General features: G+C 48.6%; 1 protein-coding gene across 4 annotated transcripts in view; it reads left to right on the plus strand.

Annotated features, from left to right (window-relative positions):
- ITGA7 (integrin subunit alpha 7) overlaps positions 1–24956 on the plus strand; it is an 85107-nt gene extending 60151 nt beyond the window's left edge. For all 4 annotated transcript variants that reach the window (XM_084837293.1, XM_084837292.1, XM_084837290.1 and 1 more), the window contains 16 exons: positions 820–915; positions 2210–2271; positions 2943–3112; positions 4745–4894; positions 5619–5731; positions 8866–9055; positions 10120–10203; positions 10322–10401; positions 11613–11690; positions 12360–12462; positions 13137–13313; positions 14103–14201; positions 15910–16023; positions 18012–18110; positions 18698–18823; positions 21690–24956. In XM_084837293.1, the coding sequence (XP_084693419.1) occupies positions 820–915; positions 2210–2271; positions 2943–3112; positions 4745–4894; positions 5619–5731; positions 8866–9055; positions 10120–10203; positions 10322–10401; positions 11613–11690; positions 12360–12462; positions 13137–13313; positions 14103–14201; positions 15910–16023; positions 18012–18110; positions 18698–18823; positions 21690–21869 (1921 nt within the window). In that variant the 3' untranslated portion in view covers positions 21870–24956. The remainder of the gene's footprint in view (positions 1–819; positions 916–2209; positions 2272–2942; positions 3113–4744; positions 4895–5618; positions 5732–8865; positions 9056–10119; positions 10204–10321; positions 10402–11612; positions 11691–12359; positions 12463–13136; positions 13314–14102; positions 14202–15909; positions 16024–18011; positions 18111–18697; positions 18824–21689) is intronic.
- Positions 24957–25288: the final 332 nt, after the last annotated feature.

Genomic DNA, 25288 nt, shown 5'->3' on the forward strand with positions numbered 1-25288 from the left:
AGAGGGTGGGGCTACCCCACTGCTGGCATTTGCCCCCCTATGCAATTGCCCACACCCATACACACTCATACACATGCACACGCCCCCCGCAATCTCACACACATCCCTCTCTCCTGAAAATGCACCAATAGAGGCTTTTTAAAAGTAGTGCGCAGGGAGATTTTTTGAGGGGGATGCCACTGCATTAGAGAGGGGAGGGTTAGTCATTCCCTTCTCAGAAACAACCCCCTAATGCCTCCCCACACTATAATTAGGCTTTTAAAAAGTCTAAATACAGCGTGGGGTGGGGGAGGGAGAGAAGCAGGGAAAATCTACTCTCTGATCTGGAGAGGGGGCTTGGCCTGGGGGAGATGCTGGTGGCCGGAAAGGGTTCCCCCACGAGCCATATCCAGCTCATGGGCCAGAGGTTCCCCACCCCTGCTGTATGGACTACCAGCCAAAACATTATGCAAAGGAAACTGCTTGTGGGCACAAGAAGGCAGGAGGGGCTTTTAGACTCCACCACCATTGTGACTGTTCAGACCTTTCCTGCTACTGCTGGAATGGATGTTGGACATATGTTGAGGGAAAGCATGGAAGGAGCTGACTTGGGTTTGTTTGTATGGGGAACCAGAGAAGAGCTGACAGGGAAGATAAGGTATCCCCACCCTTACACCTGAGAGCTTTTCCATCCTACCTGGATGTTCAGTTGCACACCCAGGAAGCAACACTTATTTCAAGAACATTGCAACATCCAACCACCCATGCCTTTCCCAAACATATGGGGTTGGTTGTCTGCAGCTGGCCCAGTCTCTTATGAATGTCCAATGTACATTTTAGATCCCGGCCTGTTGTCCACATCTCCAGAAATGTCTCCATCACCCCCCAGAATATCGACCTGGAGCACATGAACTGCCGCCAGTTTGAGGGCATCTGGTGAGGAACGGCCTTCTTCCTTCACTGTATCTCCTTTCTTTCGCCATGCCTTCCATTCCCTTTCTCAGCTGACACCAGGCGGGGCTTTCATGGATACACCTCTGCCTTTGTTGCCTTATTCTGGTGCATGTTGCTATGAAAGGAAACAGATACAGAGTCCGCAGCTTCAGACAGGTATTGGGTCTAGGGCAGCCTTTCCTAACTTGCTGCCCTCCAGATGTGTTGGACTACAACTCCCAGCTTCCCCCAGCCAGCCAACACACTTTGAGGGCACCAGCCTGGTCTACTGGGCTGAACGTAAAGGAACCTCTCATCTCTGTGGTGGGAGGCAGGCTGGAAAAGATCCCATCTGGGATAACTTGAATATACAGCTCCCTAGGTGAAGACGCACGGTCTGGCGAGATATTTGTTTGTTTGTTTGTTTGTTTGTTTATTTCTATACCACCCAATAGCTGAAGCTCTCTGGGCGGTTCACAAAAATTAAAACCAAAAAGCACAGGATAAAGCAATATAAAATATAAATGCATTAAGACCACAATATAACGATACAACCAGAAAAATACCTAGCAGCAATGCAGAGATTGAAAATACAGATTTAAAGCACCAAGGCTTAAGGACTAGGAAGCTAAAATGCTAAAATGCCTAGGAGAATACAAAGGTCCTCACCTGGCACCAGAAGGACTACAATGTAGGTGCCAGGTGAACCTCTCTAGGGAGCTCATTCCACAGCTTACAATTGGGCGAAGGGGAAGGGCAGAATTGCTAAGAACCAGACCACGGCCCCTGCTGGTCTGATGCACATCCAGAACAGGCTGATCTGTCTCTGACCCAAAGAGTGGATCCAACTCTGGGCCACACACCTGCCCAGCATGTCCATAGCTCTACAAGCGGGACGGTCACAGTCACCAGAGCACTGTTGCCTGATGGTTTTGAACACACTTCATTGCTGCTGTTCAAATGGGGGCTCTTTGTCCAGTTGTCGTAGAATGCTGCATCCCCCTGCAGTGCAGGTGCCACCTTCTAGGGGCACATTTCATGATCCTCAGCTGACTTGCTGCCTCCCTTTTCTGCTGCCAACCCCTCTGGTTCAAGGGCAGTGAAACGTCCCTGCCCGTACCCATCCTGATCCAACGCTAGCCTTATTTAGCCCTGGGGAAAAGGAGCTGCCCAAGGCAGAATTGGAAGCCGAGGGTGTCTTCCCATTGATCCCAAGAGAGAGGGGGGTGGGAGGGAGCTCCGTGTGAATCACCCTCAGTTGCTGAGTGAGCTTCCTCCTCTCTGCTTCCTTCCATAGTGTGGATGTGAAAGCCTGCTTCAGCTACACAGCCAACCCTCCAAGCTACAGCCCACCCATCAGTGAGTATTGGCTGGACCTCGCCAAGCTTATTGGCTGCTTGTGGTGTGGCTCCTTTGTCACTCTTTGGATGTCCTTGACATATTAATGTCAGGGAAAGGGGCCTGGCTACAGTCAGTGCATGGTGGTGGCTTTTTGGCCATCCTGAAGATTATAGTAGTATAATGCCAGGCAGTGTTGCTCCAGGTTTTGGAGGGCCCTTGGGCATGACACCCTCAGTGGGCACCCTCAATCTGTCTATGTCTTTACCACTATTGTCACCAGCTGCTCTGGCTCCTCAGCCTCTGTCTCATCATTGCTACCACTTGCTTGCTTGACAGGCAGGGAGCCAGGGAGCAAGTAGGCCGTGGCATCTCCTGCTCTTCCTTCTCACCATCATGGTGATCTGAACCAGAGCAAGAGGCAGGTGAACAAGCAGGTTGTAATGGTGAAGGGGAGAAGCAACTCCAGGGGGCTCTTATCAGTGGGCCCCTGCTGTGGTGTGGGCCCTTGGCAGGTGCCCAACCATGCCTACCCTTGACGCCGGCCCTGATACCAGATAAGGGCACTCTGTTTAAGCAGTTGGGTTCTCCCCAGAGGAGGGTGAATCTTGGCACCAATAGAAGGAGATTTCTGTCTCTTCTCTTTCGCCCTCTCCCTTGGCCCAACTCACAGCCTCCACTCCTTCCCCCAGTGCTTGAATACACTTTTGATGCTGATACTGACCGCCGAGAATTAGGCCATACTTCCAGAGTCGCCTTCCAGAACCAGAAGATCACAGACCCTGAATATCAGTACTCTGGCACGGTGGAGCTGCACAAACAACATGTCCGTGCTTGTGCCAAGGCCACGTTACAGCTGAAGGTGGGTCTCGTACCAGAGCATGCTGGGTCCCTTAGGTCAGGTCGATCTCTTGAAGCCATCCAGAATATCTTTCCCAGCTCAGCCATGTAGGAAAGTGGTAAACAAAGAATAAGAGAACTTGCGACTCTGCAGGCTTTATGGCAACCTGGGATAAGCACTAAGTTTACAAACCACACCATCTGTGCTTCAAATCCCATGTTTCACTTTTCCCACATAGCTGAGCTAGAAATACTATTCTGGGTGGCATATACAGTTCCCTGCTGTAGGCTTCGTTGTTGTTAGCTGCCTTAAGGGCTTAGTGCAGAAAAGGGCAGGATAGACATTTAAATAATAGATTCCCCCCCCCCCGCAAATGCCAATCCAAACAAACAATTCCACACACACCCCAGCAAACCCTCATGTAGTTGACACATCTCCGTCATCACTTCAAGCCAACAGTTTGAAGGGGACCTTAGGAAGTTGGTATGCTTGTTTTGAACTTAATTCATTTATTGAACAATGCCTTTGTTCTAATACCAAATAATGTTCTATTACTAGCCCTTGTGTAGCTACAGGGCGGGCAGAGTGGGGGTTCTGGCCCCTTCACAGATGTTAAAACTCCCTCTCTGAATTTTCAGCTTTCATTGGGAAAAAAGTATGTCTCTAGCTTTTTAAATTATTGCCTCAACTTTTTCTTTAAAAATGCCCCTACTTGCTCAGTTCATTTTATCCTGGCCTTCCCATGTCCTGTCCTATGAGTTCAAAGGCATTTGACACATTCTTAATACTTCTTAATACATATAGGCCATTGGATATGTGAAGGCAAAAGGAGAAGGGGATGGCAGAGGATGAGATGGCTAGATAGCATCACCGATGCAATGAATATGAACTTGAGCACACTCCGGGAGAGAGCGGAGGACAGGAAGGCCTGCCCTGGCATGCTGTGGTCCATGGGGTCATGAAGAGTCAGACACGACTTAACGACTGAACAAATAGGATATGTAGTTTTCCGGGAACCTACCTTCCCCCACTTCCATGCTGTCTTGCAGGCAGTGCAGAACAGTCCTGAGAGCTGCACTCACAAGAGGAGTGTGTAGCGGCCAAAATGGGGTGTTCGGGGGGGGGGGGCATTCTGGGGCAGGGAAAGTGGAAATGCCGGTATGACACATCCTATGTGTCATCCAGCAGCTTCCTCCCCCGCTCCTCCTTCCTGTGGTTAGACAGCCGAAATTGGCTGTCTAGTCACAAATGCAGGGCAGGAGAAGCACAGAGGGAACGATCCCCTCCGTGCCTCTCCTGCTCTGCATTGGATAGGCGGTCGCCTCCGAGTTCGGAGGTGGCCACCTATCCCCATAGACCCTATCAGACTATCTGTATTTAGGCTGTCACCATTGTTCATTGAGCCTCACAATGACCCCTTTCCCATGTATCATTAAGCTCCCCCACCATAGGATTTGTGGCCTCAGCCTGTTATTGGCCACTTTATCCTACATAAAATATTGCCTGTGAATCCCACAACTGCTGCCTCCTACCATTCAGGCAAGGGAGCATTGGTTAGGTAGGGATATGAGTGGCAGGCGGCGAACCCCATTCAAACGTTGCTTCGTGGAAGAAAGGTGTTCCTTCTTCCTTAAGCTATCACCTTTCTTGCAGGACCAAGTCCGGGACAAGCTGCGGCCTATCACTGTGGTGGTGAGCTACAATATCAAGCATGTCCGCAGCAGACGCCAGGCCCAGGGAGCCACCCTGGGCCCACTGTCGCCTGTGCTGAGTGCCCTGCCGCCTAACTCTCAGAGGACAGAGGTAGGCACGTGTGACAGGGCCAAGGCTTGGGGGTGGGGGGTTCTCTCTTTTCCCCCCTCACTCATGAATTTACAAGAGAAACTGAGGCTCAATCAGCCCTTAATCCTAGGATTATCACTGCTGTCACTGTCACAGTCCATTGATTAAGAGCGAAGACAGGCGAAACCTGAATGCACAGCTGGGGATATGGAGTCTCGTGAGGGAAGTTTGTGCCTTGCCTTGCTTTTCCCTTTTATTGGTATGACTATTTCTTGATGGGACAAATAGTAGCCTGATTTTAATTAGGAAAACAGTGGAGGGGGAAATGGTTTTTAAAAACTCTTTTCCTGGCACCACAGTCCCAATCCATTTCAGTCCCTGTGGGCTACTGTTGTGTTTTTAACTGCTGGAGATTCTAATTTCTGGTCTCCTCTGTCATGCCATTCCAGTGGCAAAATATTGCAGTTTTAAGTGATGGGGAAATGCAATACCCAGAAAGATGTCTGGATCCCCTGCAACACATAAAAAACAAAGGGACATGGCCTTGATGTCTTGCACAGTCACTTTTTATATTCTGGCTATGTCTGGGGATCTGCACTGTGCTTTGGGCCTGAGCTGGAGGCTGACACTGCAGCTTGAGCAAGTCCTTGGCTCCTCCAGCAAATATTTTCAGAGTGCCTTTGGAGCTGCATCCCTGTCATGTAACTGCCATGTCCCCTTATCTTTGGGCCTTGTGTTTCTACAGGTGAATTTCCTCAAGCAGGGTTGTGGGGAGGACAAGATCTGTCAAAGCAACCTGCAGCTGAGCTACAAGTTCTGCTCTCGTACTGATGATGTCGTCTTCCATCCCCTGCCCAGGTATGAGCAGGGGACAAGTTCTCACTTGCTGATAGCATTGACATTATGACCCAGCATTCATTTAGCATGAAGAGTGTAGGTGTGCCATAGAACACACAATAGTAGCAAATGAGGAAAAATGTGTCACTCTCCATTACTGGAACGGCTCCGCAACTCTAGCATTCCGGCATCCCTCCCCAGGCTTGTATGAGGGGCTACTGCAGAGGCCAACCGTACCCACCTGCAAGTTGATCCCACACCAGACCCAGTTCACCTGGCCCATTTTGGAACCACTTCAGTTGGCCTTCCCCCCAACCTGGTGCCCTCCAGATGTTTTGGACTTGAATTCCCATCAGCCCCAGCCAGTCTGACCAATGGTCAGGAATGCTGGGAGATGTAGTCCAAAACCAAGTTGGAGGGCAGCAACTTGGAGAAGGCTAGCCTAGACTAGCAAGAACTGGTCCGCTCAGTTCTCCCTCTGAAGCTTTCCTGCTTTGCCATGATTCCACGAGGCCAAGGCCCTCATGATATTGGTAGCTCAAGAATTCATGGGCAGCTCAGGAATTCATGGTCTCCATGACAACCATGGGACTGTCCCAACATGTCAGGCTGAACACATGTAGCGGGGCATACTCTAGACCTGGTTTTCTCAACTGGACATGGAGATGGTGATCTGAAGGTGACTTTGCATCTGTCATAGTCAGATTATTGCCTCCTGAGGTTTAGACTTACAGCAGCTTTTGCTCTCTGCAAGGGTAGGGGACCTATTAAGATGGTCCAGCCCCAGAGGCTAATGGATCTGGATGGTATCCAGAGCACTCTGGGTAGATTTCCAGCTGATACGACTGACTCTCCTGTCGAAACCCTGGTTGATCTGTGGAATGCAGAAATGACCTGGGCGGTTGACATGATTGCTCCTGAGCGCCCTCTCCAGAGTAGAGCTCATATGGCTCCGTGGTACACCCTGGCGCTGAGATTGATGGAACAAAATAGGAGATGGCTTGAGTGCAGGTGGAGAAAAATGCCTAGTGGAAGCAATCAAATGCTAGCATGTGCGTACAGTAAAGTATATTCAGGGGCAGTGAGGGCAGCAAAAAAACAGTATCTTGCTGCCTCTATTGAATCATCTATCTGCCACCCAGCAAAGGTTTTCAGAATTGTCTGGGGACTATTACGTACCGGTCCCAAGGACACTGTAGATCTGTCTCAGGCCCGCTGTAATATCTTTGCTAGGCACTTCCAGAATAAAATCTCTTGCATCCGCCGGGACTTAGACTCCAGTATTACAGCAGCTGAATCAGGTGAGGTATCCAGAGTACAGCGTTGTCCAGTTTTCTTCGATGAGTTTCAGCTCGAGGACATTGACAAGGTGCTTGGACAGGTTCATGCATCCACTTCCATATTGGATCCTTGCTGCTGTTGGCTAATAAAAACTAGTAGGGAGGGAACAGTCAGCTGGGCCAGGGAAGTGATTAATGCCTCTCTGCGAGAGGGAGTGGTCCCAGGCCACCTCAAAGAGGCGGTAGTGAGACCACTGCTGAAGAAATCCTCCCTGGACCCAGAAAATCTTAATAATTACAGGTCAGTTGCAAATATTTCATTCCTGAGCAAGGTCCTTGAGTGGGTGGTTGCAAGCCAGCTCCAGACACTTTTGGATGAGACCAATTATCTGGATCCATTTCAGTTGGGGTTCAGGCCTGGGTTTGGCACAGAAACAGCCTTGGTCACTTTGTACGTATGATGACTTTTGTCAGGAGAAAGACAGGACGTGTGACCCTGTTGATTCTCCTTGATCTCTTGGCGGCTTTCGATACCATCAGCCATGGTATCCTTCGGGGGTGATTGACTGAGCTGGGGGTGGGAGCCACTGCGTTGCAGTGATTTCACTCCTACTTGGATGGTCGGCTCCAGAAGGCGGTGCTTGGGGAATATTGCTCGGCCCCATGGATTCCCCAGTATGAGGTTCCATAGGGGTTATTTTGTCCCCCATGCTGTTCAACTTCTACATGAAACCACTGAGTGTGGTCATCCGGAGATTTGGAGTGTATTGTCATCAGAACGTTGATGACACGCAACTCTACTTCTCTTTTTCATCTTCTTCAGGTGAGGCTGTGGATGTGCTGAATCAGTGCTTGGCTGTGGCAATGGACTGGATGAGGGCTAATAAACTGAAGCTCAATCCAGACAAGACTGAGATGCTGTTGGTGGGTGGTTCTGCTGACCGGATGGAGGGTGCTCAACCTATTCTGGATGGGGTTGCACTCCCCCTGAAGGAGCAGGTCCGTAGCTTTGTGGTCCTCCTGGAACCATGTTTGTCACTTGAGGCTCAGGTGGCCTCAATGGCACGGAGTGCCTTCTACCAACTTCAGTTGGTGGCCCAGCTACACCCCTATCTGGACAGGGATAACCTGGCTTCAGTTGTCTATGCTCTGGTAACCTTCAAGTTAGATTACTGCAATGTGCTCTACGTGGGGCTGCCTTTGAAGACGGTTCAGAAACTGCAGCTCATGCAAAATGCGGCGGCGAGATTGATAACGGGGACCAGAAGGTCCAAACATATACGCCCGCTTGCACTGGCTTCCTGTATGTTTCTGAGCCTGATTCAAGGTGCTGGTTTTAACGTATAAAGCCTTACGTGGCTCGAGACTGCAATACCTGATGGAGTGCCTCTCCTGGTTCAAGCATACCCATACACTACGCTCAACATCTAAAGTCCTCCTCTAAATGCCTACTCCAAGGGAGGCTCGGAAGACAGCAACAAGGGAGAGGGCCTTCTTGGTGGCGGCCCTGAAATTGTGAAATGATCTCCCCAATGAGGCCTGCCTGATGCCAACATTGTTATCTGTTTAGCACCAGGTCCAGACTTTTCTCTTTTCCCAGGCATTTGGCAGCATGTGACAAGTTTTAATTGATCCTGTATTTGTTCTGTGGTTTGGCTGACTGCTCAAAGTTGTTTTTAGTGATATGTTGTCTTTGTGTATACTGTCTGTGTGTGTTTTTATATTTTAAAATTTTGCATATTGTGCTTTTAATGGTTTAACCTTTGTAAGCCACCCACAAAGCTTTGACTATGGGGCAGTATAGAAATGTTAATAATAATAATAATAATAATAATAATAATAATAATAATAGCAGCCTCTGTTCCTTTTCTACAGGGGTGAAGATGGCTTGGATATTTTTTCCATGAGTGACCAAAAGTTTGTAGCCCTTGAGATCTATCTCACCAACTTTCCTTCGGATGCAACTGAGCCACAGCGGGATGGAGATGATGCCCACGAAGCCACGCTGTCGGTCTTTCTGCCACCTACGTTGCCTTACTCCACTTCTCGCCCCTACAATGCCACGGTACTCTTTGGAAGCTGCTGTGAAATAGTCCCCTTTGAGCGGCGGCAGTGTGTGTGGGAGGAGCAAAAGAAAAGGGTTCTCTGTGGGTTTTATCGACAGCCAGGGGGCTGATGGCGTTCGGAATCCTGCTTCCAGAAGGGTGATTGCATCTGAGGTTGGAGCTGAGTGGAGTTTGAAGGACCAGCTCCTGAGGTGTCTGTCTGGAGACCATCAAGGCTGTGGAACGGCAGGGCCTTCAAAGAAAAGACCGTCCAGTTGTATTTGGGATTTGAAGCCTGATTGTAGCTGACATGATAGGGCAGCAGTTATGTCATTGGGGTGTGTGTGTGTGTATGGCTCCTTTGAATGCGATTGTGCTGGCTGTAGAGGAGAAGGTTCTTGGGAGGAGGGGTGCACTACTTACACAAGGGCAGTGGAAAGCGATAGAGAGCAGCAGTTATGTGGCACTTGCCAGGGACTATTGGGATCGTGTGACCACTGGGAGGTTGCGTAGTTGAGCTTGAGGGTTCTCAAGACTGAGAGGGAAAGCATGGCTGTGCAGCAGATGTTAAAGAAACACCAGCAATAGTGATGTTGCAAGATGGCGCAATTCTGGTGCCATTGAAATGCCACAGAAAAGAAGGTGTTTACGGCTCTATGGGGAGAAATGTTTCCAGGGGTGTGTATTCACTCAAGTGCAGAATGTTGTGTCTGTTGCAGAATTCAGCATGTTTTTTAGCCTTTAACTTTTTAACCTTTAACATACTGGGGCCAAGCAGTTTATGATGGTAACTCAGAGAAGAACAGGCCACAGAAGCCTGGTTACTTATTGTTCATTTTTGTACAATTTCCATATCCTTCTGTTAGTTCAGTTCTTCTATATTGTTCTAAATTCTGTCAAAATCCAGATCTTGGGGGTTGGGGGGAAACTTGATGCAGGTTAAGCCCAAACACGCATTTTTTATTTTGTTTCTTGGTATAGAATTTAGATTAGGGGTTAGATGATTTTGTTTTTTGGCACAGAGGAGCATACAACCCCTGCAAACATATGATCAGTTCTTCTGATGATATCTTGTCTTTCACAGGAGAAGGCCCCATCCTGTGTGTCTAACCAGAATTCCTCATATGTGGAATGTGACCTTGGCAACCCCATGAAACGTGGAGCGCAGGTGAAGTGAACACCATTACCACCCCCATACATACACACACGCACACACACACACACACAGACAGCTTGTATTGTATTTCACAGTTCTAATTTCCATTCTTCCCTGCCGCCCTCCTCAGTTTCGGTTCTACCTTGTTCTGAGCACCTCAGGCATTACCTTGGAGACCTCAGAGCTGAACGTGGGGCTAGAACTTAGCACGTGAGTACGACCTCTCTTTCTCCCAAGAACTGAGCTTGCTAGATCAAAGAAAACCATGTTGTAATAGCTCCCCTGCAGCCACACAGACCTAATCTCTTATACAATTTAATTAAGATAACTTTACTAATGATTAGGGATGGGGGAGAAGTTTGTTTGGTTCCCATTTTAATGCGAACTTTCCTAATTTGCACTTCCTGAATCACTTTGCAAACTGAAATGCAGTTGCACTTCAGTATTTGCACTTTTCCGAACGTTAGGATGAAAACATGTGTACAAAAATGCACATATTAGGGGACAGTGTGCACAAAAATGCATGTATTACTAAAAAATAATATACCAGAACACATTATATTACTGGAAATTGCTTGTAAACATTTTCATATGTTAGGGAAAGTGCATAGAAAAATGCATATATTAGGAGAAACGTGAATAAATATGCATACAAAGTTTTGTGCAGATTTTTTCTAAAATCGCGAAGTGATATAGAAATGGGATGAAACAAACTTACACTTGGGAAAAGGTAAAACCAAGTGAAACTGAACTTGACAGATTCAAATTTGTCCATCCCTACCTACCTTACAGGGTTGTTGTTGTGAGGATAAAATGGAGAGGAGGAGGATAATGTACGCCGCCTTGAGTTCCTTGGAGGAAAAAAGGCGGGATATAAATGTAATAAATGAATAAATAAATGGATCGTCCTTCCCCCTTTGCAATCAACACCTCAAGGAGACGAAGCTTCAGGCTAATACTACTGTATTTTGCCAGAGACTGTGCCCCTCCCTTAGGGTGGCTCCCTCCTATGTTGGCTTCCAAGAGTGGTTATCCTGGTGGGGCGTCTGAGCCCTGCCCCTAACTTTTCCTGCTTTACCTTGTGACACGCCCTAGCGTCTCTCAAGTCACGCCCCTCTTCCTCCTCCTCCTCCTTGGAAACTTGACTTCTTGTGGAGGGAGGGGACAGGGACTCAGCCTGGGCCATCTGTTTGTCAAGGCCTTTGGAGGACGCTCTCCCAGCATCTTGGCTCGCAAGGCAGAGTCCCTCCCCCTGCCTCTGATCTAGCTGCTCCAACTCTGATTCAGAATTGGAGCTGTCAGACATCTCAAGGCACTTGGACTCATATCCCTGACAGGTATAGATGGCAGAAATTATCCTGGGGTGATACCAAACTCTATCCTTGCTAAGCCCCTCTAACTCCTCTCTTCCTCCCCTACAGGACCTCAGAGCAGCCAGGGTTGGCCCCAGTGGAGGCCCGCGCCCATGTGGTCATGGAGCTTCCTCTCTCAGTTACTGGGTAAGAGCCACATAGGAAGAGCTTACATTAAGTTCCAGTTAATGTGACTCCCTCACCAGGCTAAGATAGCATACCAGCCTTCCCCAACCTGCCTTCCAGAAGTGTTAGTCCACAACTCCCATAATTGGTCCTTGGCCATGTTGACTGGGAATTATGGGAGTTGCAGCCCAGCACATCTGGACCGTGCCAGGTTAGGGAAGGTATAGAAGATGGGTGTCTGCTGAAAGACACATCCAGAATAGAGGAAATAGTCCAGAACAATGCAAGTGAAAGAGCCATCTGAAATCATAATACTTGCTGATGGATCTCACTTGAAAGATCCCCTTGGATTTTCAGTTTTGATATAACATTCAGCTTCCCAGCGTGCAGCGTATGCACAGCCTGAGTATCCCAGCCAATCTTAACCATGAATGGAATGTATTCTCCACTTGTGGATGGGAAACTGCAAGCAGAGTTCAACTTGTTTTGCTCTGAATCACTGGTACCAGAGACCCTTTCGACATGGCCATTGGGAATTAATGGGAAAATTTGTAGGCAGTGCCACAGGAGCCTCTGCCTGTGGGAGCAGCCATTTGGCAGAGGTTGGCTTTCTATCACTTTCTATCACTCTGCCTCTTGAGACGTCTGTGTGCCCTGACTAATCTCCCCCCCCGGCCCTGCTCTCTGCAGAGTGGCTGAACCACAGCAGCTCTTCTTCAGTGGGGAGGTGCGTGGTGAAAGTGCCATGGAGAAGGAGAGTGAGGTGGGCAGTCCCGTGCGCTACAAGGTGACGGTGAGTAGAACCTCGTGGCTCCTCCAGATCAGAGCCTTGAGCCCTTGTTTGTAACCCCTCTCAATCAATGCCTGCTGCTACGTCTAGGGCATGCTGGCTGGGGTTGATGGGATCTGTAGTCCGACACATCTGCCAGGCATCAGGTTGGGGGAAGCTGCGCTAGAGCAATCTAGAGGATTATAGCTAGAAGGGAGAAGGTTTGGAGCTAGGAGTCAGATCTCCTGGATTTTATTGCCAGTTCTCAAGCGGGGTGGGATCTGTTAGGGATGAGAGAGCGACAGCTGGAATTCTTCGGGGATCCTTGAGTCCTTGCTGCATACTGCTGATATAACATTTTCCTCTTCTATGGGGGAGGATATAGAGTTTCCTGTTCCAATAAATGTAATCAACATTACTAAAGAGTACATTATTTACCCCTTAAAAACCCTACAAAAACAGCTACAACTATTCCTGTCCTCCTAGGGCATGTTCATGGATGAAGTGGGGATTTCACTGACATTAATGGTTGTGAGTACAGAAGCAGAGAGGGGTAATTATTCCAGGTGGATACAAAGCACACAAGTGTGATTTTGTGTATGGAGTAAAGCCCTAGGCGGGGAAGTGCACTGGCTTTCACTTCCATCCCTTTCCAGTCCTGGCTTACGCATGGCTTGTCCCTCTCTGTCCCCCATCAGGTCTCGAACAGAGGCCAGTCATTTAACACACTGGGCTCGGCCTTCCTCCACCTCATGTGGCCCAGTGAAATTGCAAACGGGAAGTGGCTGCTCTACCCCCTGAAGATGGAGCTCTCGACCCAGCCTCGGCATCGCACCACCTGCAGCCCAGAACCCAACTCATTGCATCTGACCCTGGTAAGCGCCATGGGAATGAGGCAAAGATGGAAGATCTTCTGCACTGGTGATGAGAGCTGCAGACCTTCTCGTCCCACTTCCTTTGGGCAAACGCAGCCTCGATGCAGGTGCCTGTTGCCGCGTTCTTAATAGCACCTTCTGCTGCTTGTGGTAAAGAAACCACACCTAGAGGAGTATTTGTCTGTCTGATCTCTCCTAGGGATGCCGAAACTTTGGCCACTTACTTTTGCAGATATTTGTGCCTTCTCTAACATTGGTATCTCTTATTTTGGACATTTATCTGCAAAAACAGATATGCATATTTCGTGTTGATGCTGTGTTCACAACTTCTGAGTTATTGCTGCATTTCACGTTCACAGTTGGCTAGACCATGTATCATTCCCTATCCGGAAGCATGAGCCTGGCTTTATTGTGTATTGCTCCCCATGCCAAAGCACAGTCCTGCTAATTCACATTGCCCTTCATTCAGAAGCCCCGTCGTGTTGTGCATTCTCCCCCATGCAAAGCACAGATCTGGCTTTATTGCCCATGGTTGCCCATGTAAAAGCACCGTCATGGCTTTATTTCACATTATTGTTCCTTCGACTGTGCCAACCCAATACCCATCTGAGTCATTGATGCACCTGTGTATCAAGTTGCTGGGTTTTGCTTTGTTTTAGCAAAGCAATCTGAAATCTACCTGCAAATCTGCTGCTTGTGTGAGACCACGGTGAAAACACGATTTTTTACTTTGAAAGCAGAACCTGTCAAATATTTGCAGTGTTCCTAATCCCTTGTCCTTTTCTTCAGGAGCCGCCTAATCAGAGTAGGAAGAAGCGAGAGGCTGAGCAAGCAGAGATACCCAGCCAGTCACTGACTTATTGGGAGAGGCGAAAAAATGCTACCTTGGTGAGTGAGGCTCTGCACAAGGGCTCTGCCCAAGGCTGTAGGTATCCCAGACAGCCGTGATATCGCCAGGCAAACATGGCACCTGTTGCACGTCATGGCATTCTGTGATGTGACCCCACCCCCCTGTAGAGAAACAATGGCACAGAAAGGGTGAACGGCTGGTATGTTGAACAGAGCTCTGACATTTTAATAAAAGAAAATGAGCTTCAAGAGGCTGTGATTTACAAGGGTAAATATGCATCTGGAACCTCATGGGGTGGGAACAGTTGGGGTGGTGATTGACTGAGAATGGGAACATGGCCAGCAACAAAAGCTTTAAGTTGCCTCTCCCCATTGCTGCCCCTCTACTTAAAACATGCAGCCTCATGTTTTTCATTTGACAACAACTGTTTTTCATTTGACAACATCAGGACTTTGTTACACCGGTTGTACGTAGAACACAGTGTGCTCCCAAGGTCAGGATGAGAACATAAGTGGCAACGATGCAGTGCTGTGTCAGGTGAAACCAGTGCAGCCGCTGCCCTACTTCCCCTCACCCTGTCTAGTCCATAGTCAGAGCCTCAGAGCACACAGTGCTTCACCTTTGCAATGCCTCTCTAAAACCATGAGGTCCAGAAACATGTTATTTTGTTAAGTAAAAGTGTGGGGCTCTCAGAAATCTAATGCATTAAATGGATCCTGTCAAGGATAACTGCCTGCTTTCCGCCATAAGATCAGGTCAGGCTGTCATGTCGGATGTAACCACCTGGAATTGTTTGTAATCTAGAGGCTCCTTGGCCCTTTTCCCAAGGCCAGACGCTGCCCCTGCTACCTAGAAAGTGCCAACAGCTGGAGGTGGTGGGGAGTTCCAGCCTCTCAGAGGCCAGGGTGGCCCACCCAGGGATTGAGCCAGTGATTGGCCGAGGCAAAATCTGCCCTGGGTTGCCAGGGCTGGGCTTTAAGAGTGGGCTGAGGTCGAGGCATGGGGTCTCCCTTCATCCTGGTGGTCCTGGACCTGCAGACGGCTGGCTGCTATCCAGGGAGATCCATACTTAGGTATGCAGGGATAGGCCAGGTAGATTTATTATTTTGCTTGGGTGTGCATTCATGAAGCTCTCTGTATATAGTTAAGTGATTTAGCTTTGTACCCTCTGTGTAACTTGCTATTTCCATTCTTCCCATTCCCTCTACCCTTTTATTTTGATCTTAATAAACCTTTATCCAACCTTTAGTTGGTGTGATCTCTCTGCATAACCTCAGTGCTAATTTCAGTGCCTCTTGGCTTACGAGGGTGGCTACTGGGTATTTTGGGGGACTGAAAGACTGGGTTTGGCCAGTCCTGTTTTTGGGAAGGGGACCCCGGGATTGGGTCTTGGGCGGTCCTCCCTTGCAGAGAGGTTGGGGCTGGTCCCGGTGGCTGGGATCCTCCTTCCTTCCCTTCTCCTTGACAGATCCTATGCCAGAAATAGAATTCTGTCATTTATAGCATGATTGCAGCCATCCAGTCAGCACATGGTATGAAGGGTGATGGCGGTCAGCAAGCACTGCACGGAGCTTCAAGCTACTGCTACTCTTTTGCAGTGCTAGTATAGAAAAGGCCTACCTTAATGTAGGGAGGGTTTTTGCATTATCCAGTGGGTATAGTTGAGGCCATGGAAGGTCTGATGACCGGATACCGGATTTGCTTCTGGCTCTAGCACCCTCTATTTCTTTTTGTCTTGTGCTTCAGGACTGTGCTAAGGGCACCGCCCATTGCCAGCTCTTCCAGTGCCCACTCTACAGCTTTGACCGCTCAGCTGTGCTCACCGTCTGGGCCCGTCTCTGGAACAGCACCTTCCTAGAGGTTAGTCTGACTGCCCCTGCTGGATATTGGAGGAATAGCAATATATACTTCTCTGGGGTAGGCCATGGTGTTGCTGTCCTTCATTGCTCACAAGTGAATCCTTATGCAATTAATGCAGGACTGAAGGGACCTTTGCCAGAAGCGGGGCATGCACATGCAGCAGATGTATGCACTGTATTTCAACAAAGTGGGAAGTAGCTTCTTCTGCAATGGGGAAAAATAGCTCGAACAATAACGCAAGTCCAAAAGTTACAGGCTGTATTTTTACAGATGCTATCCTTAACACACACACACATGCAGACACATGCAGAGAAAAATGGCTTGTTTAGAATAACAGCTCCCTAGCACATGGACCACTGTGCTAGTTCGAATGGGCCTAGCACAGAGATAGAGATTGGGGGAATTAGCATTTGCCAAATAAAGAATGGAAGGAGGTGCTATGGAAATGACAAGGCACGGGACTTGGAGGGTATATGTCCAGAGAAAACTTGTGTACTAGTGACAGTGGTGGACTATGGGGTGGAAATGTATAGATGTAGAGGAGGAAAGGAGAAGAAATAGAGCATGAGTGATTAAAATTGCTTGACTTTGGAGTAAGGCGAACCCAAAGGATCTTACTTCTTGGATGGTCATAAAGAGTTGGAAGAATACTGTGGGTAGAGGCTATCCTCAGGTGCCCCAGTTTTTGGTTAGAAACAGAAATGGGGCAAAACCTGAAGACCAAACTATAGATAACAGGCTGCATCACATCATCCTTGAACATCCAAAGGAAAGGCCTTTAGATAAGCAATGACAGGGAAACCAAATGGAGGCTTTGCCGTTATTAGGGACCCTGGAGCCACCACAATTTGGTAAAAATATATAATTTCAGTGGAGAGCTTTAAACAGGCTTCTCCTTAGACCAAGGGTGGGCTACTTCCAAGGTTGGGGGGGAGCACACCCCTGCCCCTGCAGTACCAAACATGCTGCTGAAATTCAGTGGCACAGTATTGGCAGAGGAGGGGGAGAGGCTCCTTTTAAAAGCAGAAATTCATGGTTTGCCACCAAAATTTGGTGGCACTGCAGCAGCAGGAAAAGGGGGCTATTTTGCTTTAAAACAGCCCCCTTTTGCTGCTGCTGCACCACTGAATGTATGCAACAAAGTGTGAATTTGTGCTTTTAAAAGGAGGCACCTTTTCCTCGCCCCTGCACTGCTGAATTTCAGCAGCTCAGCAGCAGCAGAGGGAGGCTGCAAAAAAAGGGGGGGATGCAGCCCACAGACCACATGTTATCCACCCCTGCCTTAGGCCCCACCCAAAAAGAGTTAAAAATACAGGGAGGAGCAAGGAGTAGCACTGTAAGTTTAGGACACACTTGAGTCCCAAAATGCATGGAAGTCATGGTATCATGTTTTTGTAGTTCCATGGGAGCAAACTAATCGATGGGGGAAGCACATATGCAAGTATTGTGGCCCCTCTGAAACTATCCAGGGCATTATTCTCATTCCTGACACCTTTCCATGCCTGTGGCTCTGCCTCTTCTTCAAGAACAAAATGGATCCTTGAACCAGGGTGTCAGGGTAATGTCAACAAAAATACAAAGCAAAAGCACACGCGTACAGAGATCTAGCATGTCTGAATTCCTCTGTAACAACGCCAAAACCTATGCAGGGACTCATCCCAGCACATCTCGTTTCAGGTCACAAATAATATATGTTGGGGAAGAATATCCATGATCATATGTTGCTATTTGGGACCGAATATATATATATGTATCTTTATGGGAGTTGATATGGCGTAATGAAAGCAACGGTGGCTTGCAGTCCTTGACCTGAGTTTCCTGAAGTATCATTTTGGTGAAGCCACATATAACATAGCAGCTAATGCAAGGGGACCAAAAATAGTTTGCTGCAGCAGTGCTACAGTGTCCAAGTCAGAGGTCCTACCATTCCCCGGAGGGCACCCAGGTGGCTCTTGGTTGTTACGAGCCCTGTTCGCTTTTGCCCTTAGGAATACTCTGATGTGGCATCCGTGGAAGTGATTGTTCGAGCCAGCATCACTGTGAAGTCCACCATCCGCAACCTGATTCTGAAGGATGCCACCACGCAGGTACCAGAGCCTCACATTTCAGCTCATTTGCTCATTAACTTCTCCTTGCAGAAATCTAAGATATTCTTAGGCTGCCCCTTCCGACTGTTCAATTGCTGCTCCTGGGTCAGAGAGAAGGGGAATCTTATTGAAATCACAAGTAAGTGCGATCCAATCCGACTTCTTCCTGTCCCAGGAAAATATTTGGGTTGAGGCTTCTGAAACTGATCCACAGCGCCCATTAAAAAAAATGGCATGAAAGTGGTGGTGGAGGGATATTGGCCAGATGAACTTCTTAAATGATGCTGTGCGCAAAAGCCAGAGTGCTAACAGGAATATCGTGGGATGCTGTACAGATTAGGCCTCCTCGCTACACAAATTGCGGCAGGATCCTGTCCAAAAATACTGCCAGCCTGGATGTGCCCTTGGTTTGATCTCAGCCTGTGGTTTAGCAAGAACCCAGATTCGTTGTGCCTGTTTCGCTGAGGGGGGGAGTTGACTGTCTATCTGTTTTGGCTAATTTCTGAGCACGTTTGGCTGATCTTGTGCTGGTGCTCATGCCTCACTGCCCGTTTTAGGTTCACTTTCTACAGCATTCTTTTCCCCAGATCCCAGTGACTGTCTACTTGGATCCCATCGTGGCCGTGACACGAGGTGTACCCTGGTGGATCATCCTCATTGCGGTACTAGCTGGGATCCTAGTGCTAGGCCTGCTAGTCTCTATCCTGTGGAAGGTGAGTTGGCCTGGAGAAGGCGGCTGGGATGGTTTCGTGGAACACAGTTTAACTCTGCCCCTCCGCCAGCCTTGATATTGGAGCAGATTTTATTTATTTATTTATTTATTTATTTATTTATTTATTTATAATATTTATATACCACTCCATATCTAAAACAGATTTCGGAGCGGTGAACATAAAAGGTAAAATAGTAAAAGGATAAAAAGATTAAAACACCATATTAAAATTATGCTTTTAAAAAACAATACCAACAAAAACTGTGGTTGGTCAGTTAAGGAATGCCTCCTGGAACAGTGCTGTTTTCAGGAGGCGCCAGAAGCAACACAGTGTTGGTGCCTGCGTGACCTCCAGGGCAGGGAGTTCCAAAGAAAGGGGGCCACCACACTGAAGGCTCTTTTCCTGCTGGACTTCAGCCGGGCCATGAGTCCATGTGGAACCACCAGGAGCATGCCCTCTGATGACCTCAGTGACCAGGCAGGTTGGTAAGGGAGAAGGCGCTCTCTCAGGTTTCCTGGTCCCAAGTTGTTTAGGGCTTTGTACGCCAGTACTAACATCTTAAACCGGTCCTGGTAGCGAATAAGCAGTCAGTGCAGTCCCTCAGCAAAGGAGTTGCATGCTGAAAAGGGGCAGCTCCTGACAACAGGACAGTCCCAACTTGCTCAGTGGTTGAGCCCCTACTTTGGATGCAGATGGTTCTAGGTTCCATCCCTGGCATCTCCAAGTAGGGCTAGGCAAGAATCCTGCCTCAAACCCTGGAGAACTGCTGCCAATCAGTGTCAACAATACTGGGCTAGATTGACCAGTGGTCTGGCTCAGTATAAGGCAGCATCCCATGTTCCTATACCCGCTGGCAACAGTAGTTCAATATCAGGAATCGTTGCCTTGCTAATGGTATTTTCTGTTTTTCGGAGATAATTTCCATTGCAACAGGAGCTCAGTCCCTAGAGGCCGTTTGGCATAGCTGTGGAATCCCTGAGGTCACATCTTTCCAAAACAGTTGCAATGTATCAGTTAGGATTCGCATGTTGGAAATAATGATCTGGTGACTGAGACCTAAAGTCTGTGCCCTGTGGAGTGTGATGGAAGATGAAGTCTGCTTGAGGGATACCCTCAACACTGATGGGTGTTTCCCTGCTGCTCAGGTCTTTAGACCCCATCTCTAGGAGCTGGTCACTGCAAAGCTGATAATACCATTCATACTTTTCCCCACTCCCAGTGTGGCTTCTTCAAGAGGACCAGCCAGATAGCCAAATACCCCACGAACTATTACCGGGCCCGGCTGGCCATACAGCCGTCTGATGCGGACAGGCAGGCCATGGAGGCCTAGTGGTAATGCCTGGTCTCACCCACCTGACTGACTCTCTGCCTGTACGTGTGTGTAGGAGTGAGAGCACAGATGTGGAAGGGGAGTGGGAATAGCAAATGATGGAATGTTTTTAGTGTGAGCTCACTAAGAATACTAGTGCACGTGCAAAGACAGTAATACCAGTACACTTCTGAGTATACCTAAGTGCACACAGAAGTGTATCTGCAGGACTTTGCAGAGCCTAACATATAAGAGTAATCACCATTCTTGTGCCTGTGTGTGTGTGTGTCTCTCTGTGGGTTGCAAGGATATTGATTGTAACAATGCATGATCATGAAATAACCCATGGACATTCAAGGGCCTTAGGAACCATTAGCGGATGAACACCAAAAGCCTAGATGTATGAAGTCACTGACGGTGTGTGACTGTGCAGCAGAACATAAATCTGAAAACGTTTGGGGAGTCAAGTGCAGGCATGCAAAACAGCAGAAGTGTGAAGAACGTGAGGGATGTGCTCACAAGGGCACACTGGAGCACACAGTTCTTGGGCTAGATCAGTGGTGCAGGGCTGCCACCGTCGGGCACCTGCTGAGGCCACAGCCGAGCAGCGGCCCACTGCCAACCCCAGAAGCACCCTGTCCCTGCGGCATCTCCTCGCTGTCACTGCTTGTCCACCTGCCCCCTCTAAGCAACTGAGCAGCGACAAGGGCAAAGAGAAGCAGCCTGCTCTCACCTTGCCTCTTCCACTGGGCAGATTGGGCCAAAGGGAGCGGGGGCAAACAGATGGACAGCAGCAAGGAGGAGGTAGGCTCACCTAGGGATGGGGGCCACTGTAGACATCTTGCCCAAGCGCCTCCTCCCCAAATCCTGGGATTCACACTGGGTTGGCGTGAGAGGGAATATGAATGTGTGTGGGGATTAGGAACCTGAACACATAGATACATTCAGGTGGTTCCGATTTATGGAAACAGATCCACTAATTCAGCACTTCTGATCCCCCACAGTCCAAACATGCAAGTGCTTCTATCTGCACTGTCCCTGGCACCCCCCCCCCCCAATGCCTTCAGGGCTGGCTTCCCACAATGGCTGCAGAAGTATCTAGGGCAGGAAATGTAATTGCCTTTGCCCAGAATGCATCTTGTTATTAACTGCACTATTAACTGCACCCTGAAAGTATCAGACCTGGACTATAGTAATCCACCATCTAGGTGCTGTTTCAAACACACTCGTGCACTCTGTGCTAAGCAAGTGCATGCAGGAGGGGGATCGGAAGATGCTGCAAGAGGACAAGGGTGCCCAGATGAATGAATCCTCAGGAGCATTTGTATGCCAGTGTCAGAGTGCGTGGTAATAGGTTACGTGTTCCAGATGCATGGTGTGCAGTGAACAGGCTCTGCCCTGGAGATGAGGAGTGGGAGTGGGCCCATGGGAACATCATCACTCAGTTCACGACTGCTTGTAGTTGGTGGATGCAGCCCATGGCTTGGTGGCAAAACGTGGGACATCCAGCCCAATCTCCCATTCACTGACTTAACATCATGGCTTCTTCTCTTCCAGCTGGGCTTCTTCAAACGTGCCCGCTACCAAGAAGACAAGGTGCCACAATACCACGCAGTCAAGATTCCCCGTCAGGAGCGCCAGCTTTTCCATGAGGAGAAGACAGGCACCATCACCAAGAAGGACTGGGTCACCAACTGGAGCGGGGACAGTGATGGTCATGTGCCTGTCTCTGCCTAGACACATCCCCGTTCAGTGCTCCTGTGGCAGCTTTACTCGAGGGACCTCTCTGGTGGTACCGACCTGACTGACAGCAGCAGTACTCTTGCCTGCTCTCCTCTCTGAAAGCTCTGCAGACACCGGACTGCCCCTTGGTGGTGGTGGTGGTGGTGGTGTGCTCAGCAGAGATTCAGGGGGACACGTGCTTAGCACTGGGGGTTACAGCGACCCATTGTACAAGGCCAAAGGCTCTAAAGGGTTTTCCTGGTGCTCTGCTTTTTTCTTGTAAAGCTGGGCAGCGTCTGATGGAGGGAACTGAGCCAGCTGCACTAGAAGGAACCCTCTGCTTCTCCAGTTTTCCCAGAGAGTTATCTGCTGAGAGAGAAAGAAACTGTACACCCTGCTGTTGAGAGCAGGAACTGTACATATTGTCTACTCCACTTCGAATAGGGCACACATTTGCTGAAAGACTTGATTCTTTGGGAAGGCGAACCTGGATTCCTTGGGTGTGTTATAGGGGCTCAACGCCAACCACCCCACCCCACACACAGAAAACCACTGTGGTGAAGAAGACGCAAGAGACTGTCTTCTTTTGAGCCAGATCACTTTCTTCATGCCAGCTTTTTGTAATTTATATTGTCAAACTAATACCAGAGACATGTGATGCCCGGAGTTGAGATGACATGCTTTAGTATCAGAGGTTCTCATTACTGTTGTTAAAGGAGTGGCACCAAACAGATCCTCTTGGTTGTTCTCCAGCGGCTTGCTTTCTTCTCTAAAAACAAGCAAGGCTCAGATTATTACGGAGTTATATCCTTGCCGAGCTTTAAACATGCACTGGCAGACACAGCATGTGTAGGTGATTCAGTTCAACAGTGCCACATGGCCTCTTAGCCGGGGGAGAGAGAGCCTGCTTCCCCCAGCAACAGGGCAGGAAATGTTTGTGCCTGCACAGAATGCAACACGACATTTCTGAGCCTCTCCGTTCTCGCCTTCACCACATGGCAGTGGTCCTTGTGCAGTGCAATCCAATACATGTCTATTCATAACTAAATTCTATTGAGTTCAGTGGGACTTATTCCCAGTGGGACTTATTCCCTTAGGACTGCAGCCTAAGTTGAGTGGCCCAACACACACACACACACACACACACACACACACACACGGCACCTATTTCCTGGGTGCTGTCAGAGAAGTCCTTGTCGCTTTGGCTACACTTCCTTCTTTTATAGCATTGGAACTCAGTGACCTACCTCACAAGGTTAGTGTGAGGATGAACATAATAAGCAAAATATTTCACAATCCTTATTGGAAATGTTATGAAAATGTTGAATAATAAAAACAACTGGGTCAATATGGAGCCATGCCCAAAAGACAAAGGGCTCCTTCACACTGAGCTTTTGTCCTGCAACTGAGATTGCTCCTTCACGGAAGTTTGCAGGCTCTTTATATGATGCCATGTCCCTCCAGGGCGTCTCCTGCACTAAATGCCCTTTGTTCTGTTTTTTAAATAGATCACAGATAATGAGCTATCAAATTACCCTGTTGTGTTCCGCTTCAGTTTCCTCCATGAAAAGAGGAAAAGGGCAAGAAGAGGAGCGAGACCAATGAAAGATAATGGAAGATTCAGATGCGGGTGGGAATGAAAAAGGGAGTCGTTGTGATCCTGCATTTAAAACAGAAGCAGAAAGCCCCGTTTTAAATGTAGGATTTTAGGCTGGTGTAGAGATGCTCAAAGACAAGTTAGTCTACTAAACATCCACCAAACCACACTGTCTGACACAGATGTTTAATGTAGGAGCAAATCCATTATTTTTTTATGGTTTAAAGAATCAGAAGCTGGTAAATGGGGGAGATGTCAGCTTCCTACCAAACTTATGGAATGGCTTCACTGCTCTAGAACACCTTCTGTGCACATTGAAGGAGCAATCCTATGGCCCTCTAGATTTTTTGGTTCCCAGAAACTGTGATTCCCATCTCCCCCCGCCCCCCCCCATTGTAGCCATCATGGTTCTCTCTATGCCTCCGCACTTGGAAACGGAGCATGGAGCATGGAGATGGGGAAAAGGGGGCTGTCCCGAGGGTGGGGAGGGGAGGAGCCCACAGAAGCCATGTTACACAAGTTCCTATGCACTGTGTGGTCTCCTTCCCTCCCCCTCCCCAAAGCTGTGGCTAGACAGCAGGGCAGCTGGAGCATGGAGGTGAGAACCACCTCTGTGCTATGGCCACCCTGCACTGGATACTTGGCAGCCTCCGACTTCGGTGGCTGCCAACTCTCAATAGGATTGCACCCTTAATGAGCATCAGGAAGGATAGGTGCCTGTTGTTGTTTTTCAGTCATGTCCGACTCTTCATGACCCCGTGGACCATAGCACGCCAGGCCTTCCTGTCCTCCGCTCTCTCCCGGAGTGTGCTCAAGTCCATATTCATTGCATCGGTGATGGTATCTAGCCATCTCATCCTCTGCCGTCCCCTTCTCCTTTTGCCTTCAGTCTTTCCCAGCATCAGGGTCTTTTCCAGGGAGTTTTCTCTTCGCATTAGGTGGCCAAAATATTTGAGCTTCAGCTTCAGTATCTGTCCTTCCAATGAGCACTCAGGGTTGATTTCCTTTAGGATGGACTGATTTGACCTCCTTGCAGTCCAGGGGACTCGTAAGAGTCTTCTCCAGCACCACAGTTCGAAGGCATCAATTCTTCGGCGCTTAGCCTTCCTTATAGTCCAGCTCTCACAGCCATACGTTACTACTGGGAAAACCATAGCTTTGATTATACGAACCTTTGTCTGCAAGGTGATGCCTCTGCTTCTTACTATGCTGTCTAGGTTTGCCATAGCTTTCCTCCCCAGGAGCAAGCGTCTTTTAATTTCATGGCTGCAGTCACCATCTGCGGTGATCTTGGAGCCCAAAAAAATAAAATCTGTCACTGCTTCCATTTCTTCCCCTTCTATATGCCAGGAAGTGATGGGGCCAGATGCCATGATCTTAGTTTTTTTAATGTTGAGTTTCAAACCAGCTTTTGCACTCTCCACTTTCACCCTCAACAAGAGGCTCTTGAGATCCTCTTCGCTTTCTGCCATTAGGGTGGGATTGTCTGCGTATCTGAGGCTGTTGATAATTCTCCTGGCAATCTTAATTCCGACCTGTGATTCATCCAACCCGGCGTTTCTCATGATGTACTCTGCATATAAGTTAACTAAGCAGGGCGACAGTATGCAGCCTTGTCATACTCCTTTCCCAATTTTGAACCAATCGGTTGTTCCATGTCCAGTTATTGGTGCTCTTAGCGCCTAAAACTTGCTAGCTGTGTTTGCCTCCCTGGTCTGAAACGTGTTGAGGCTAATCTGGATTTTACCAGTAGGACTGTCGCTGCTGCTTCCTTCAACTTTCTGCCCTACTCAAATTGTGACAATTTGCAAATGATCAGTGCTTTCAGATCTACCTT

Source organism: Heloderma suspectum, chromosome 2 (genome assembly GCF_057233095.1).
Source record: "Heloderma suspectum isolate Gila_16-S chromosome 2, 16-S_ref, whole genome shotgun sequence".
Lineage (NCBI taxonomy): Eukaryota > Metazoa > Chordata > Lepidosauria > Squamata > Helodermatidae > Heloderma > Heloderma suspectum.